This window comes from Apiospora phragmitis (assembly GCF_038363925.1).
Source record: "Apiospora phragmitis strain CBS 135458 chromosome Unknown utg000008l:1.0-3514335.0:1.0-3519231.0, whole genome shotgun sequence".
NCBI lineage: Eukaryota > Fungi > Ascomycota > Sordariomycetes > Amphisphaeriales > Apiosporaceae > Apiospora > Apiospora phragmitis.
In genome coordinates, this window is record NW_027117407.1 from 2,816,126 (window position 1) to 2,832,291 (window position 16,166).

Genomic DNA, 16,166 nt, shown 5'->3' on the forward strand with positions numbered 1-16,166 from the left:
ATGAGGGTGCTGGAACAACTGTACTTTTAGCTTTTAGAGGATACCCATATTCTGCAGGCACCTGCTAGATTGCCAGCACATAATTCAGCTGTATCATACAAGCAGAGATGTGTGATCTAGCACCTTGAAGCAGGCTGCGATATCCCATGTATCGGGGTTGGTACAGGCACGGTGTTCCCAAACCGTGCTCATCACACTCAAGGCCTCCTTGACCGCCCCAAAGATCTGCAAGACACCCATGGCGTCGACGAGCTCACGGAAGACGGGTTCCTGGTCTGGAGTGGCGAGGCAGCCCGCCACCGCGTACGGCCAGATCAAGGTCCGTAGACACAGCGGGCTCGGCAGGGTGCGGAACATGCCGATGATGTCGGTGACGCTGGCCCGGATCTCGGGCTGGCAGGGCTGGAGCCCCGAGACAACGACGCTCAAGTAGATAAGAACCGCCTGTGCCCAGATCCTGGCGCTCAGTGAGTGCGATGGGGTGGTGCGAAGCTTGTCGAAATCATGGAGTGCCTCGACGCCCAGCGCAGCGAAGCTGTGCTCAGCCAATGGATCCGCGGGACTGACCGGGCGATCGCTAGGCGTGTGGTTTAACTGCACGATCCCTGACCGTAGTTTTTGTTCGATCCTGGAGGCACGTTGGAAGAGGTCGGCCATGGAGAGCAAACCGGAGGCCTTCATCCCCTTCTTCCACGCATCTAGAGTGGCGATCTCGGAGATGAGCAGGACTACCCAGTTCGGACATCCCACAAACTCTTCGGTCTGTAAAGCTGGGCTGGGTCCTTCAAGGAGCTCGGCGTGGAACTGTTGCAACCTCGGGGCTCGTTCAAGCGCGGTCGACGCAATGATGTCGTTCCATATCAGGCTGGCCGTCATAAAGCGGAAAGCAGCCTGGCTTGGCGCCCACGGATGCCGACCATGTCCCAAATGCTTAGCCATATGGCCGGGACTCATGCTCGCGAGGATAGAGAACCAGGGTCTCTCCACAGTATTTGCGTGCGTTTGGATAATCTGCTCGAAGAGCACCGACGCGCCGTCGAGATGCACCTGCCAGTTCTGCGTGTTGGCCACGGCGACCTCGAAATACAGCGCCTGCGCGATGCCCTCGAGGCAGCGCACGCTGTTCTTGAGCGAGCGCGCCACGCCGCGCTCGTTGACGCGCTCGAGGTCCCGCTGCAGCGCCTGGATGCCGAGCTCCTGCTGCTTCTGGAGCTCGCCCCAGTTGTGCACCTTGCAGTCCTCGTGGCTGCCGGGCTCCCAGCCCGCCATGATCACGGCCGTGAAATACGACGCTAGGCTGAGCGCCGTGTGGAAGAGTGCTTTGTTCTTTATCAACAGCACCAGCAGCCATCCGCGCCCGCCCTCGGATAGTTGGGGCCGGTAGAAGGGCGACAGGAAAGGGAACACGTAGTCGATGTACAGCATGGCCTGGTTCAGCTCTCGGTCTGCTTCATCGTCATCGTCATCGTCATCGTCATCGTCATCGCTTTGGTTGGTGTGGATACTTGATTGTGAGCGAGCGGCCCTGCGATTGCTCGACAACTGCTGGCCCGGATGACTGGCCACCTCTGATACGCTCGTGGCGGGCGTCGTGGAAGACCTGTCACTACTACTTCCAAGAGTATATTGACAGTGTTCTTCGCCAGAGTCGAGGTCCATCAGGGTGGCCATGCCATGCGACAGTGAGCTGTCGGCATCCACCAACGGCTGCTGCGGCGGGCTAGGCCTGGCGACTACGGTAGTAGGCTGGGTGGCGGTATTTTCCAATTGCGACCATTTCTTCTCGCGACGTTTGGTGGCTTGATCCTTGACCATCTGCTTGATATCTTGTGCTATCTGCTTTTCGCGTTCACCGCTATCCAGCCAGTCTGGCTTAGTATCGCTGAAGTGGCAGGTGATTTCTAGAGTACTGCACTCGGAACAGACCGGTTTGCCCTCGTCACACTTCTTCCGCCGGAGTCGGCAAGTCCAACATCCGCCTGGGACCAACATTAACATTTGCGATTGACAATCCGCGCTTGACTTACTCACGAGAGCTCCTTATTTTTACTGACGTTGACATCTTGGGTATTACACTGGGTATTTCTCTAATCTCACGATTCCGGGAAGAAGATTGGATTGCGCAAGTGATGAGCCTGGCTGCAATAGCTGTAAGGCTAGGTTTCCTTTCGACCGCAGCTGACGCTGAATGGCGGCGCACGGTCCCCGACAGCCGGCGGGCTCAGCCGACATTTTCAGCTGGCTTTTTCCGTCCATCCGCCCGTTTGTTGTCCAGATTCAGCTGTGCGTCTCATAACAGCTGATGCTGAATCTCTTTCCGTACGGTAACGGCCTCTTCCGTGCTACCGTCGAAATAGAGATAGCGTTCATCCGGAGCGTCGAGGGTCGAGCGCGAGCAATACCACACTCACCAGATTTGACGCACGCCAACGGAAGGACGGACGAGACCGAGCGCGAGCAATGCCATACTCACCAAAATATCATCGCACGAGCCCCTTCCCTTAAAAGCCCTGAGGCCCCTAGAAGGTCCCCTAGAAGGTCCCCTATAAGCCCCCCTAGAAGGCCCCCTAGAAGGCCCCCTAGAAGGCCCCCGGGCCCTCGGAAGGCCCCTAAGGCCCTCGATCAGCCGGAATCAGCGGAATCAGCGGCTGACAAATCATCGGTGCGAATCAGCCAGGGTCCTATCACCTGATTGGTCAGAATAACGAGGTCTGATCGCAGAATTCAGCTAAAGTTTATTTCAAATCAGCGGTCGATGCGTATGAAACACCTCGCTGAGAGATCTAGCTTATATGCTTATAGCCCGAAAAGCTCCAGCTAGCGGTCAAAAGGAAACGTAGCCTAAGTTTTGTCAGCCGCTAATAAGACGGGCTTTATCGGGCTCTACGCTTCCGGGTCAGCCCCCGCCCTTCACTCATCCGACTTCAAATCTCAGCCCTTCCTCTTTCATACTACACGTCCCCTTCCTCTTTCATACTACACGTCACATCACGCAAGTAAAGCATCAAAGCTCGCACGAAAAACCATGAATATGTTACATTCTAAAGTTATCAGCGAAGAAACTATCCAGCTTGTTATCAGCGTTTTTCTGTTGAGCTTAGCCTGGATAGCCTTCCTCCATGCCAGTATCAAGCTTACTACGCTCTTCTGAAGGAGCGCATCAGAAGAGCTCTTGATATAGCATCATTCAAGATTCTCGAAACCCTCCATGCTCCCCGCGAAATCTTTCATGACTCTATTTAGCTGTGACTATAACGCATAGTCTTTCTTTCTGCCAGAGTGCGTACGCCTTTTGCTCTAGCCACCTCTGGCTCTCTTCACAGAGCTGCCAGTCGAAGGCGAAGATCAGCCTCGCGAGAATGAGCCGCATCTCGTGCATGGCCATGCTAAATCTACTGTCAGTGATAATAGATGGCGACACAGCGCAGGGGTGACTGCACTTACTTCTGGCCTAAACACAGTTGCGGTGACCCCAGCCAAATGGACCGTGGGCTGCCTGGTTGTCATCGGCATACCGAGGGTCTCCGAGCCAGCGCTCCGGTACAAAAGTCTCGGCTTCCTTGAAGTTGGCCTCGGCGTGGTACGTCGCGTAATGGTGTACGGCAACTCGAGTCTCCGGGGGGATCCAGCGCCCAAGGATGGATTTGCCGCCTTCGGGGACGACTCTTGGGGAGCCAATGGGCACAGCTGGGTATACTCGCGAAGTTTCTTTCAAGCAGGCGTTGAGGTAGGGCAAGGTAGCAACCTCTGAAAAGGCAATGTCCTTTTCTCTTCGGAACTTCGTACGTATTTCCCGAGACAAACGGATCATGGCGTCAGAATGTGTGAGCAGTAGGTAGATGGCACCACTGAGCAAGGTGGCTTTGAACCTAGTCAACACGGGATGCATTGCATTTAAGGGAATGAGACGGGTGACAATGTACGTACCAGTAGTCTCGGACCCTGCGAGCATGAACAGCTCAGCATTTGAATGCATTTCTTTGAGCGAGAGCTTCGTATCGGGCGTCTCAACATGGCCCGCAACGAGTGCCCACACGTCCGGCTGGTTTGATCCCTCACGTAGCCGTTGATCGACACGATCCGCCGAGTAACCGTTAGATACATCTCACAGCAGCCTGGCCTAGCTCAGCCTTGCGTCTTGGGGTTCCTGCTTACTATTTCCGGAACAGAGGCTCCTGTACCTTAAGAGCACGCTCCGAAAACGCGGGCGAGAATGCCTTGCGGACTCGAGAATGGTCTTCCAAGGTAGCTGTGAGCATACTTGGAACGCCTAGGGGCCCATGGTGGCCAGTCAGTCTAGAATGAAGTGGATGCGTCAGAGCTGGTCTGCAGCTTACCATTAACAGGCTGCACAGAGAACTCGAGGGCCTTTGGGTTCTCCGGCTGGCCCTTGACCAACCCATGGATGTCCTGCCAGGCGTCGGCAGCCGTGTAGCTGAGATCCGTCGGACCAAAACGTACGACGGGCCCGTACCGCTGGTGCAGTCGGTTCATCCAGTACACGTCGACGCCTCAGAAGTAGGCTACCCAGTAGGGCAAGCGGCTGATGGCACATAGCTTGGGCCCTGGGATGCTTGCAAGAGGATGAAGGGTGGTGGCGTAGACGGCACTCGCAACCAGGTAGGCCAGTACCAGGCTGCTCAGCAGCGAGGCCAGGCCAAGTAGCGAGAAAAAGGGGATGGGGTTCGACATGCGATGGTTGGCGACTGATGCAACGGTGTTCCGTAATATGTCAACTTCCTGCGTCCGGGGGAGGGACTTGATTGTATATCACACACAGGCTCGCAGCTGGATTCTCGAGCATTTTCGGCGGATCCACATAGACAACCACAAACAGACATGTCTGCCGGCGCAAACCCCTCAAGTTAGCAAATCGGAATGGCGCGACTTGTGGACTGTCGCAACTTGCAGGTACGGGCGACCAGCTGGGATCCCCGCGAACCCACAGTCGTTGGACACTTGTGTAGCAAATCTACATGTGATGAATTGACGTCCCTTGCGTCCCAAGCTGCCAAGTCTGCAACGAGGTGGCGCGGGAAGTTCTTACACAAATATGCATGTATCGTTCTGTCGGAATCGGCCAGGATGACCACCAAGTTAGGTAACTGAGACTGCTGATCAACCAGATTCTCAAGGACAAGTAAATTCGGCCTTTTATTTGGAAATGACAAGTGACAAGTGCAAGTGACAAGTGAAAACCAACAGACCCTATGTTGTTCCGAGTGGCCGTTCCCTCTCTGCCCATTGCCTTCAACAGTAACTGCATCTATGTAAATACTTACCTGGCGGGTTGAATTTAGAAAGATGTAACCAAGAGTGACTCTCAGTCCAAAGCCGCTCACGCTTTCTACGGCCGCTTCTTCTGATCTCTGCAGTGAATCAATCTTGTTGGCACTCTCCCTCGGAACTCAGCCCTACCAAAGCAAGTAACAATGGCCAGCCTGGAGGCTTCGCCGTCTGGCGATGAGTTGTCGGCCATGGCTTATACTTTGCCACCCATACGACCGAACGGCTTGGGGCTGGCTGCCGAAGTAGTTCTGATACTCTGCAGTGTCATATCCTCGATTGTCGTTCTCCTTCGGATTTGGGTGCGTGCCGGCTTTTCTCGGGTCGGAAGCGCAGCATGGGGAGCTGATGACAGCTTAGTAGTCACTGAATTCGTGAGCTTCCCTTTGAGTAATACTATTCCAACCGAAACGACCCATCTCCAGCTGTCTAACCAGATTCTTTTTGGAAGCTTCCCTACATTCCGGCCAGCGTGTTTGGCGTATGCGCAGTTCGATATGGAGTCGGATCCTACGACGAGCAGCTCCCTAATCCACTATATCAGATGCGAGCGTTCGAGTACATCATCTACTGGGAACTGCTGTACTTCATCTCCTCAACCATTATCGAGTGTGCCATTGGCGTGACCTGCATACGGATCGATCGGCGCAGGCGCATCACATACTCTATCACGTTCTACATGTGTCTGATGATAGCGACGGCCATAGGAGCATTGATCTTCGTCTTTGCCAACTGCAGGCCGTTTGCTGCAAACTGGAACCCGTCTCTGTGAGTGCTAATTACCGTAATTGTATCATTTTCTGACCAACCAACTGCCACCAGAGGCAAGTGCCAACAAGTCATCACGCTCACGACCGTGAGCTACATCGTTTCAACGATCCAGATGGTCACCGATTGGGCTTGCGCCATCATCCCTTTCTTCATCGTGGCCGATCTTCAGATGCCGTGCCACGCAAAGATATCCGTTGTCTGCATCCTCGGCCTGGGAATCCTGGCGAGCATAGCGACGTGCGTCCGCATGCCGTACCTCAAGTACTGGGACGCTGCAAAGTACCCTGAAAACCTCTTGTGTCAGTATATCCCCAACATTTTCTTGCTTCAGTGCTATCGTTTGACTAGACCATGTTGCTGTGACTGTCATATGCTCCAACATAGAGAACAGTCTGGGGGTTATCGCATGTTCTCTACCGCCCTTGCGAAAGTTATTCCGTTCGTATTCTGGGTCTTCAGGTGACCACATCAACTCCAAGGTGGGCTACACTCACTCCAAATATGTCTAAAGTACCAGGCCTTTGTTCCATTCTGAATTTGCTAATGCTGGTGTGTTCCTAGGATACAAATTCGTCCCAGGGACATCCTGTCAAGCTAACGCCCCTGAATAACGATTACCGCGCCTCTGCTCAGAGTGGTACGCGTGCTAACGGATGGGAGGAACTAGACGATGATTGCTCTAGTCGTAAAGGGATTGTGCGCAAAACTGATATCGCAATATCGATAAAGTAGTATAATCCCGATTCGCGCCGTATAACTTTTCCCCGTAGATTAAAACCCATACCCTAGCCTTATCTTAAAACTGTAACATACGTCGGCCGGGAAATAGCGGCTTTGAAATCGGGACTAAGATCCCGAATAGGAAGCCAACTATCTCGATATCGTCCCAGGGCTGTCTATCCGGCACCTGCCCCGTACGGCGGCATGCTATGCGTAAACTAAGGGCAGCATCATCACCCTGCCTTGTTCCTCTCCGACGAGCCAAGCATTGCCTGCTTACTGTGAACTCGTTTGCTCGTTTTCAAAAGGCACCAGCCATAGGTCTTTCATGTGTCCTTTGTCAACATGAATAACCCAATCCAAACCCTGGGCCCCTGGCTTTTGTCTGAAGCGAATTTCGAAGCGGTAGGCAGTTAGTAGGTGTGGCATCAACCCCTGACCCTGCCCACACTGTCTTGCATCGCCAGCCCCAACGTCGACATCACCACCACTGATGCCTCACTGTGTATGGTGACTGAATAGCAAGTTCATATACAGAGCTTGCTGCTTGCAAGGTTGCTATTACAGTCATTGGAATGCCTTGAGAACATTCACTGCACCTTCTTGAAAAGTCCCACAGCCTTGTTCCAAATCGTCGACACGCCCTCGCTACCGGTGTTTCCCTCGTCGTACTTAGACTTCTCTGTATCGTCGTCTTCCTCATCGTCGTCGTCATCCTCCTCAGCGATGGATCCCCCCATGGCTCGCGCGCGACAAGCCTTGGCAAGGTTTCTGACGGTCGCGCGCAGCTCCTCGGTAGGGATCTCGGATCCGACGAGCGCAGCGGCTAGGTAGCGCACGGGGCGGGCGAAAGACCATCCCTGGCCCAGACCTGGCCGGAATGGGGGACCCATCTCGGTGAGGTGCGCGTCCTCCATGAGACCCTCCACCAGCACCACCCGCTGCGCATAAGTCTCAGAGCCCTGGGACTCCACCATCGCGCGCTGCCACGCCGCCTCGTCCCAGCCGATGCAAGGGCTCCCGCTGGGTAGCCCGATCTTGTAATCGTGCATGTCGTCGCGCACGACCTCGGTGGCGAGGCGCATGGGCTCGAAGCGAAACGCGAACATGCCCGCGAGGCGGTCGGCGCGCCGGGCGAACTCGACCTCGTCCTCGACGGCGAGCAGACGCTCGAGGCGCTCCTCAATGGTGGCGGCGGTCAAGTCCTCGACCCGGCCGTGGCAGGCCTCGAGCAAGGCGCGTCCGCGGTGCCGCAGGTAGAGGATGGTGGCGGCTCGTTCCCGGCTGCTGGCTTGGCGGACCCTCCACTCCGGGCCGGCCGATGGTGACGGGGAGCGGGCGTTTGCGGCGAGCGCTCGGGCGGCTGCTTTCCATAGACTGTACATTGTGTCGTGTTTGAGGCGTGGTAAGACTATATTGATCTAAGTAGCTTCGCAGGTATTGTCCAGTGCTGATGCTGCCAAACTTTCTGTTTTGTTATGGCGGTTGATTGCGGTCAGGCAAGTCTCAAAATATCAAATGGATTCTGATAATTTATTTGTTCTTCCTATTCAACTGCACCTGTCTATTGTGTTCCATTTATAGATACCCTCCCTGGCTACCGGAGATAGCATGGGTGGAAGCAGGGGGGAGCGCCGTTGGTTTTTCCCAACCAAGGTTTGTAGATAAATCGGGCGACCTTTTCGTAAAAAAAAAACCTCTGTTTAATTCTGTGAGTAATCATCTTGGGAAACCTCGAATTTTTGTAACTTGTTGATATGGACATGAAACCATCTCTCAGAACGCGTGGGGTGTTCCTGCGCGGACGCTGGAAGACGTAGGCGGCTTTTTGTCTACAATATGCGCAGCCAATATATGGGCGGGCATGGAGACATATTAGTTTGAGGGAACAATTAATTCATTAGATGTTTGGTGCATTGCACTGTAAGGCTCAAGGCCGGTGTACGGGCTGAATCGTTACAAATTCGCTTCACGGGTGAAAGAGAAGAAATCCTCGTCATTTTTGGTGTTGGAATTAGAACTGCGAAGAGTGTTCGAGAATAAATAGGATACCTAAGTATGCTTAATAGAATGGAAGGCAAAAGGATCAAGCGAACAACAAGTCCTGAAAAGGACTTGAAGAGAGCAAAAAGACAAATTGCTCCGAAGCAGGGAATCGAACCCTGGGCCCGAGAATGAGAATCTCGAATGTTGACCACTACACCACATCGGACTTGCTTCTGCTCATCCATATACGCTTGATGGTAAATCGTAACTCATTGGGATTTAAATAATGTGGGAAGCTGGCTGCAGTTAATTTATTGTGCTGCTGGTAAGGAAGGAAGGGGCAGCCACGCGGGTGGAGCAAACGGCAGCTGTTTGAGCTGCAAAGACCCGCCAGCAGACGAAAAGACAAGATACAACTTGGAATACTGGATGAAGCCTGTGCTGGATCTGGTGACCCACCTTGGCTTTGAGGGTACCGATTGCTGTCGAGTCACATCTGCAGACACTGATTCTTGGTGCCTATGTAGGTATGACTCTAGGCCATATGTTGGCCCAGCCTTGCAAAATACATTCTAGGGTAAAGCTCAGCTACAATGCCAACAACTGTCAATCTCATCATGTCTTCCATCAACGCGGCACCGATGATTGAGTTCACATCACATACGTTGGTTATCCCCCTGACGGAGTGGACTAGTTCGTTCGACCGGGCGAAAGTCCATGGTAGTATGGTCACGGCAAGACTTCCAGCAGATATCGTACACCCTAAACTTGGTGGGGAAAAAGGGGGGGGATAAGAGGGAAATACTGCCACAATATCTTAGGGCATGTAGGATCTGGGGCATGTCCCTTGCTAACGTGATTTAGTAATGGCTAAGGCTCGATAGCGGGAGTCGATTTGAAAGGGGCCATATATCACTTGATTTCTCATACTATACTAGTAGAAAGACTCCCTTTTGCAGTCTGTTGTGGATGCTACCCAACCAAGGGGCAAGGCATCTCTCTAATGTTGTCACACCCGGTAGACCGAACCATTGCTTGCTACGTATGGCTCTTGTCAGCTGCAAGTGGGTGAGAACAAGTGGGTGTGCAAAATAATAGCACGAGTCTGCTATCCTTGCCTTGAGCTGCGCGACTTAAAGGGGTCAGACCCAATAACAGAGAGAAGCTCTATCACAAAACTGCTGTCGGTGCCGTAAAATGCCTCATGATATGCGGAGAGGGGAAGTCCAATCGACGGGCAGTTTGGAGCCGGTCATCTAGGGGCGTTTTCGCTTTTGCCGGAAAGGTCGTACTCGATCATCCTCATGTGGCTCAGCTTTCAGAATAAAGCTGTCGAATGGCCATGAGAACTTATGGCAGAAGTAATTCGCCTCTATTGTATAAGTGATGATATTGTTTATCACACCGCTGGATTACGCGTGTCTGATGTGTCCAACTATGATTAGGAGCAATCAATTGACAGTACTACATAGAGTGCCACACCATACCAAGACGACGATCTCTATCTTTATTACCTTTCAGCTCCAAATTCCACTCTACCGAGGGAGACCACACCCATCTGAATGCAGTTCGCAAAATCGGGTGGGTTCTTTTCTAGAAGGGGCTAAGATGTTATTGAGTGATGGTCCCAATCATTGGTGGCTCGCTTACGGTACTCAGCCCTCTCCTTGGAACCGAACTTCTTTCTAGAACGATTCCACCAAGACTGCGGCAGCCCAGTAAGCATCTACAATTGACCCGCAATTTCCATTTCGGTAAGGGGGTCTTCGCCTCCAACGGAAAGAAAAGTACCTTGGTCCGTTCACTGACGAAAAATTCCATGGAGTACGGGGGACCGAGATCGCATGGAAGGTAATCACTCTGCACTGTCAATGCTTGCCGTTATGTGAGTGCATGAGCTCGTCAATAGCATCGGACATAGCGGGAACATTTGAAACTCGCATGCATATAGCATCATATGTTTCAAGGCGCAGCAGCTTCGCAGCGGTTGATGGGTGGATTACGTATACCAACGCCCCCATTGGCCGACCTTCCACATCTGACGCTTCTTTACCCCTGACCTCTCGTAGTAGTAGCAGTGGTAGGAAGGAATGAGTGATTTACATACTCCTCATAAAAATGGGATAGTCCTGAGCAGTCAAGCATTAACGGCACTATCAAGAATGATAGCTCATATAACTGCGCCATCGGCTGAAGAAGCTTACGTCCTGCCGGACTGCGTGGCGCAAACTAATTCGCCCGACCTGGCATACGCAATTACCTAGGTAGGAAGTTGCTTTTTGACTGGGTAGCGGGTTACATTAGGCAACAGAATTAACTAGTTGTGTCCAACCATCTGAATAATTGGGTTACATTGCGGGTTCAATATACCCCAGGCTGACTGGAGATGCCTTGTGGGTAGGTAATTGGTCGAAAGCTTGATGCGTGTAGAGCACTTGATGCGTATATATATATATATAACTGGCTGCCATTGTCGCTTTGGCATTGTAAACCTGCCATGCTTCAGTAGTTCATACCGATACCCTTCTCAGCACTATAGCAATATGAAGTCTCTTTCAATCATCACCACTCTTTGCTTGGCTGCATCTAGCTATGCGCATCCCCATCTCCACTGGGCACCCCTGGACCCGGCGATGGTGAGACACCCTCTTCCTCTTATGTAGGACCATCTGGTATATGGCTGACTGCTTTTCGTCATTAGTACGAGGGCCATGCCCCATGCTGAACAGCCTGGCAAAGTAAGTCTCTATCCCGTTCATTACATTTGCCCATAGTGAGACGCCGTTGCGTGACAGCAAGGTCTCCAGGTCTGAGACGCGATTTTTGTACTTCTGAGTTACCAGGAGCGCGCGTGTCTTGGTGGAATAGATATAAAACTTGGACGCGGCTGACCTAAATCGAGATAACAGCCATGCCTATCTTCCGCACGATGGCAAGAACATCGATGTTACCATCACCAAGAAGGCGCTTGCCGATGCCCTGAACGTTGAAGAAGAACTCGGCCAGTTTCTTTTCGACAATGCCATCACGACGAACCCGGTACCGAACGCGACGGCCTACTCGCTCGCAGACCTGAGCCGGCACAATGTCCTGGAGCACGATGCCAGTTTCAGGTAAGAAGCCGGCAGTCTATCTATTCCTCACCACCAGAATAAATACGAAACCGCCCTCTTTCCCCCTTTCCCCCTCTAGACGGTTTACCTTTTCTAACCTATTCATGATGCAACATGAACAGCCGCCAGGATGCTCATTTCGGCCCGCCAGACAAGTTCAACACTACCATCTTCGCCGAGACCCAGTCCTACTGGCACGGCCCCGTCATCAATGTCACGATGGCGGCCGAGGCCCGGCAGGCACGCATCCGGACCTCCAACGCGACGAACCCGGAGTACAGCCTGAGCGAGCTCGGCTCGGGCTTCAGCATGGGCGAGGCGGCCGCATACCTCATCATTCTGGGGGAGCGGGCCAACTACACGGCACGCAAAACTGTGGTGGAATACCTGTTCGGTAAGATCCTCGTTCCTACCTGTCCCCTTCCGAAGTCGAGAGAGGGCGACAGAATTAGCAGCTACCCCTGTTTGCTGACGTTTGAGGCATGGCTGCCGCCTGCTCGCTAGAGAACGAAAGACTGCCTACCAAGTTGGGCTGGCAGAGGCCGGAGCCCATTGTGTCGTTTCAAGAGCTGCGGGATGTCATAGACAAGATCTACAACGAGACGGACCCAGATATACGCACACTAGCTCGGCGTGGAATGCATGGCTAAACGGACACAAGTGTCATTGCGGGTTGGTACCGCAGAGTCAGGTTAATTGGGCAACATCAACCGGCTAGTATGTCGGTGATATCATCAGCTAGCGAGATGTGTGTTGGCCCTTCTCTTCTAGTGCAAACAGAACTCCCCGTAAATAATTGCATGATTCCGGTTTGAACCGGTGTCAGGAAATCCGATAAAAATGTCTCACACGTATGTTCCCGTGCTTGGGGTGATTGTACCCGAGTGAAGGGCTTTCGCCCGCGGAGACGGGCGTTGGTCGGCCGGCTCATCAGGTGCAAACGAGTATGGGGGTGAGGAGGAAGCTCTAGCCTCTTGGAGCCGTTGTATATAAAAATAAACTCAGAGACGGGTCGGGCTAGGGTCAACTCTACCAGGTGGAGCCTACGGGGGAAGGCGGCAGGCCCAGCCTCTCCCAACCTTAACCCCGGCGGGATCATGCATAAGGCTTCACTACCTGGGTACCCCCGATCAATTCGCCGTGCTCCCCTTGGGCTGTCAGGCGTTTTTCTTCTTCGTCAAGCTTCGAGAATAATACTTCATAGTCGCAAAACATAGAAGTCTGGGAATTTCCCTGCCCCAAGTGTGCAAGGCCTATGACAGCTACACATCGAAAGGGCGCCTTGTCAAATTAATTTCCGCGACAGATTAACCGCGCGGAACCCTATCAAAGTAAATGAATCAGTCTTGTACTAATGCGGCTCTGCAGCAACTATCTGGGCCGCAATCAACAGCTTGAAAGTGTGGGGTTTTGGATGGACCTCGACATATCATGACGTGAACGCGGGAGGAGGTGCCTGAGCCGAGTCAAGAGAGACAAGGAAGAGTACTTCAGTCTTTGCAGTTTTGAGTTGCGCTAAAGTGCGTGGATAGGAGCCCAGGGATTTCCTCTCTACCTAGGCCTTGTCGACTGTACAGTATCGTCGTCGGACCTGCGTCGGAAGCAAACGCAGAGACCCCGCGCCGCTACCCAAGACATCGGGTCAGGCACAAGGCACCAGGCACCATATCATCGCAATGACCTTCGCCAGTCAATACCGAGTCGAGCATATCCCAGACATGCAGTAGTCCTGACTGTATCAACATCGAGACCTGTAAATACTGGGATCAATCCGAATGCGAAAAGTCGACAATGACGTGGGCCTGGAAAACGGCGTGTCATCCCAATCGGTTAACTAGCCAATGTAACCTAACGATGGGTTTGCAGCGTTTGTTGCTTCGAAAGACTCGTTCTGAGGTTACTGTCGAGGCGGCTGGCCGAGTGGGTAATGCGCTGGCGGTGATAGCTCCGATAGTCGACAACGGGTTGATGCACGTATCCCAGCCACCGAGGCGGTCAGCGAGGGCTGATGCGACCTGAGGTCCTGATCGGCCCGTTCGAGAAGTCACTTGAGCGACTATACGACACTAAGAATAGAACAGTGAATCAGAGGCGTCGGCTGAAGACGCCGTGCTCGTGCTCCGGATGACACAGGAACTGCCCGTGAACTCGTATGAGATGTGTGACTTGGGCCGGAAGATTTTGCCGTGTAACGTTCCTTGGAGGGGGCGGGGTCGGCTGGTAGGCAAGCAGTAGGTAAAGTTGCGACCAGCGCAGACGGCAGCGCACGCTACCGATCGCTACCAATCGCTACCGACCACTAAACACGATGGCGCCTGTCTGCCCATTGGCCAGCTAGCCAGGCAGTCCAGATCCTTCAGCTGAGTAGAGGTGCATGGCGTCCCCTCCAGAACCCTCCGCTCGGTTGCTGGCACGGAACCTTATGCCGTCTCGCCCCCACCACACCAAAAAGAAAAAAGCCCAGCACTGCAGAATGGGAATGCGCTTCAGCTGTCAGCAAAAGGTCGCTTGCCCAAGCCAATACGAGTTTGGGCGGGGCCCAAGATCGCCATGTTCGACGTCACTCTCCGTATCCCGCCGCCCGGCTGTTTGTTCTCCCCACGTCGTTAGTCCCGACGCAGCGAGGCCAGATGGTAGGGTCACTGGGCCGATCGCTCGGGGTAGTGGGCTGCCGCACGCAGGCCTGGCCTCTGTATATAATCTGGGTCTTTGTCTCCGTCTTTGTCTCCACGATTAGCATTGACGTATTCCATTGATCACTCCAACCAACCTCATCCACTGACCGCCTACCAGCCAGCATCATCTTTGCGACCAACATACCCCTTAGGCTTTTGCTCATTGTCAGATACTCGCAGCCTTTTTGTTACATATCTCTATCAGAATGCAGTCCTTCGTCGTTGCCCTTGCTGCCCTTCTGCCACTGGCAGCTGCCTCGCCCCTTGGCAGACGGGACGACAACAAAGGCTGCAACGCCGCTGCCTTCCACAACTTTGCCTGGGAGGTCAAAGACTTTGCCTACCATGCGTCCTACATCTTCACGACGCCGGCCCACCAGAACAGCTGGGGATATGTCAACTTCAACCTGTCCAACCCGGCGCTGCTGTACGACGTACAATGCAGCGCCGACAGCAGCCAGCTGAGCGACTTCTTCTACGGCAACATCCCGTACACATGTACCGGTGGCCCCGAGGGAACCACCACCCAGACCACATTCGATTTCAACCGCCCCAGCGGCCAGCTCGACATCAATCAGACCTGGGTCTGCAGCGACGAGGACCCCCAGTGGGCGTAAGTGGGCCCCCTATTCCGCATGGTCGTAGTCGTCGACATCAATGCTAACCTATGACATCAGTTCTCGTTTCAACGCCTGGGGCTCTGTCAACTTGACTCTGGATTGCACCGACGAGACCACCACGAACCCCAATTGGACGATTGGTGACATATACTCGGACCGGGAGGTCAAGTGCACACCGTCGACGGTTCCCATGAAGCCATACCAGATGTCGGCCGTGGCTTGAAGGCGAGGTGCGCCAAATGATACGAGGTTCACGACTTATGAATGAGTTAATGTTGACTGTTTTGGATATTATTGCTGGCTTTTTAATCGTAATATGGGAGTAGTTTAGATACCTAGAGCAGATACTGAGCAATCACCGGTCGCATCTGCGAACACGTTAGGTCTCCAAAGTATGTACTCAGCAAGACGCTTGCTCGTGAATGTACTCTCACATGTTCAATAACGTTGCTCAAGATGATGGATGATATTATGTAGGAGGGAAGATGGCTGGCCTGGAACTGGGTTGGCTGTGAATATTCCGTACAACTGATTGGTTGCCAAGTCTTTACTAACCTTCCGCGACTCATGGGGGTCGACATTCAGGAGATCTGCATGGTTATGCTTGACGACAAGTGGAGACTGGCATTAATTCATGCGATATAAGCATCCCAAAGTGCCGACAGAGCTGATCAGCCAACTCAAAATCATCCGGTCGACCCCAAGACCAAGATGTGCCTTATGCTGATCTGTTTTCAGCCCCAAGATGAAGCCAAGGATCCTGGAGATCTTTCAGATGAAACATCACCGTCCCGCTTTTAATCCCAGCCGTATGCGTCCAGACGAACTCAAATATATTCAACCAGCTTCCCCTTTCAAGGGACTAAGTTGACTAAATATAGATACTCGTGACGATCAGCAGCTTGTAGTGGGACAAACGTCCAGATGTAAGCATTCCAGCCTTGAATTATTCATCTATTTTGCTCATCACTTGCCTTATTTCGTCTAAACAGTCA

General features: G+C 53.0%; 5 protein-coding genes across 5 annotated transcripts; 2 read left to right on the forward strand and 3 right to left on the reverse strand.

The window, feature by feature from the left end:
• Positions 1–93: 93 nt before the first annotated feature.
• Positions 94–1,992, reverse strand: PG994_009299 (uncharacterized protein; the record flags this gene model as incomplete). Its single annotated transcript, XM_066860708.1, has 1 exon — positions 94–1,992. One exon carries the CDS (start codon positions 1,990–1,992, stop codon positions 94–96), a length of 1,899 nt encoding a protein of 632 aa, XP_066714297.1.
• A 1,459-nt stretch (positions 1,993–3,451) lies between these two features.
• On the reverse strand, positions 3,452–4,494 carry PG994_009300 (Cytochrome P450 monooxygenase FUM2; the record flags this gene model as incomplete). The annotated part of the gene is made up of 2 exons (XM_066860709.1): positions 3,452–4,104; positions 4,338–4,494. 2 exons carry the CDS (start codon positions 4,492–4,494, stop codon positions 3,452–3,454), a joined length of 810 nt encoding a protein of 269 aa, XP_066714298.1.
• Positions 4,495–5,432: 938 nt separating this feature from the next.
• PG994_009301 (uncharacterized protein) lies at positions 5,433–6,789 on the forward strand (the record flags this gene model as incomplete). Its single annotated transcript, XM_066860710.1, has 5 exons — positions 5,433–5,676; positions 5,724–6,054; positions 6,109–6,356; positions 6,406–6,536; positions 6,619–6,789. 5 exons carry the CDS (start codon positions 5,433–5,435, stop codon positions 6,787–6,789), a joined length of 1,125 nt encoding a protein of 374 aa, XP_066714299.1.
• Positions 6,790–7,367: 578 nt separating this feature from the next.
• PG994_009302 (uncharacterized protein) lies at positions 7,368–8,162 on the reverse strand (the record flags this gene model as incomplete). Its single annotated transcript, XM_066860711.1, has 1 exon — positions 7,368–8,162. One exon carries the CDS (start codon positions 8,160–8,162, stop codon positions 7,368–7,370), a length of 795 nt encoding a protein of 264 aa, XP_066714300.1.
• Positions 8,163–11,481: 3,319 nt separating this feature from the next.
• On the forward strand, positions 11,482–12,526 carry PG994_009303 (uncharacterized protein; the record flags this gene model as incomplete). Its single annotated transcript, XM_066860712.1, has 4 exons — positions 11,482–11,501; positions 11,673–11,876; positions 11,999–12,270; positions 12,357–12,526. 4 exons carry the CDS (start codon positions 11,482–11,484, stop codon positions 12,524–12,526), a joined length of 666 nt encoding a protein of 221 aa, XP_066714301.1.
• Between the last annotated feature and the right edge of the window lie 3,640 nt (positions 12,527–16,166).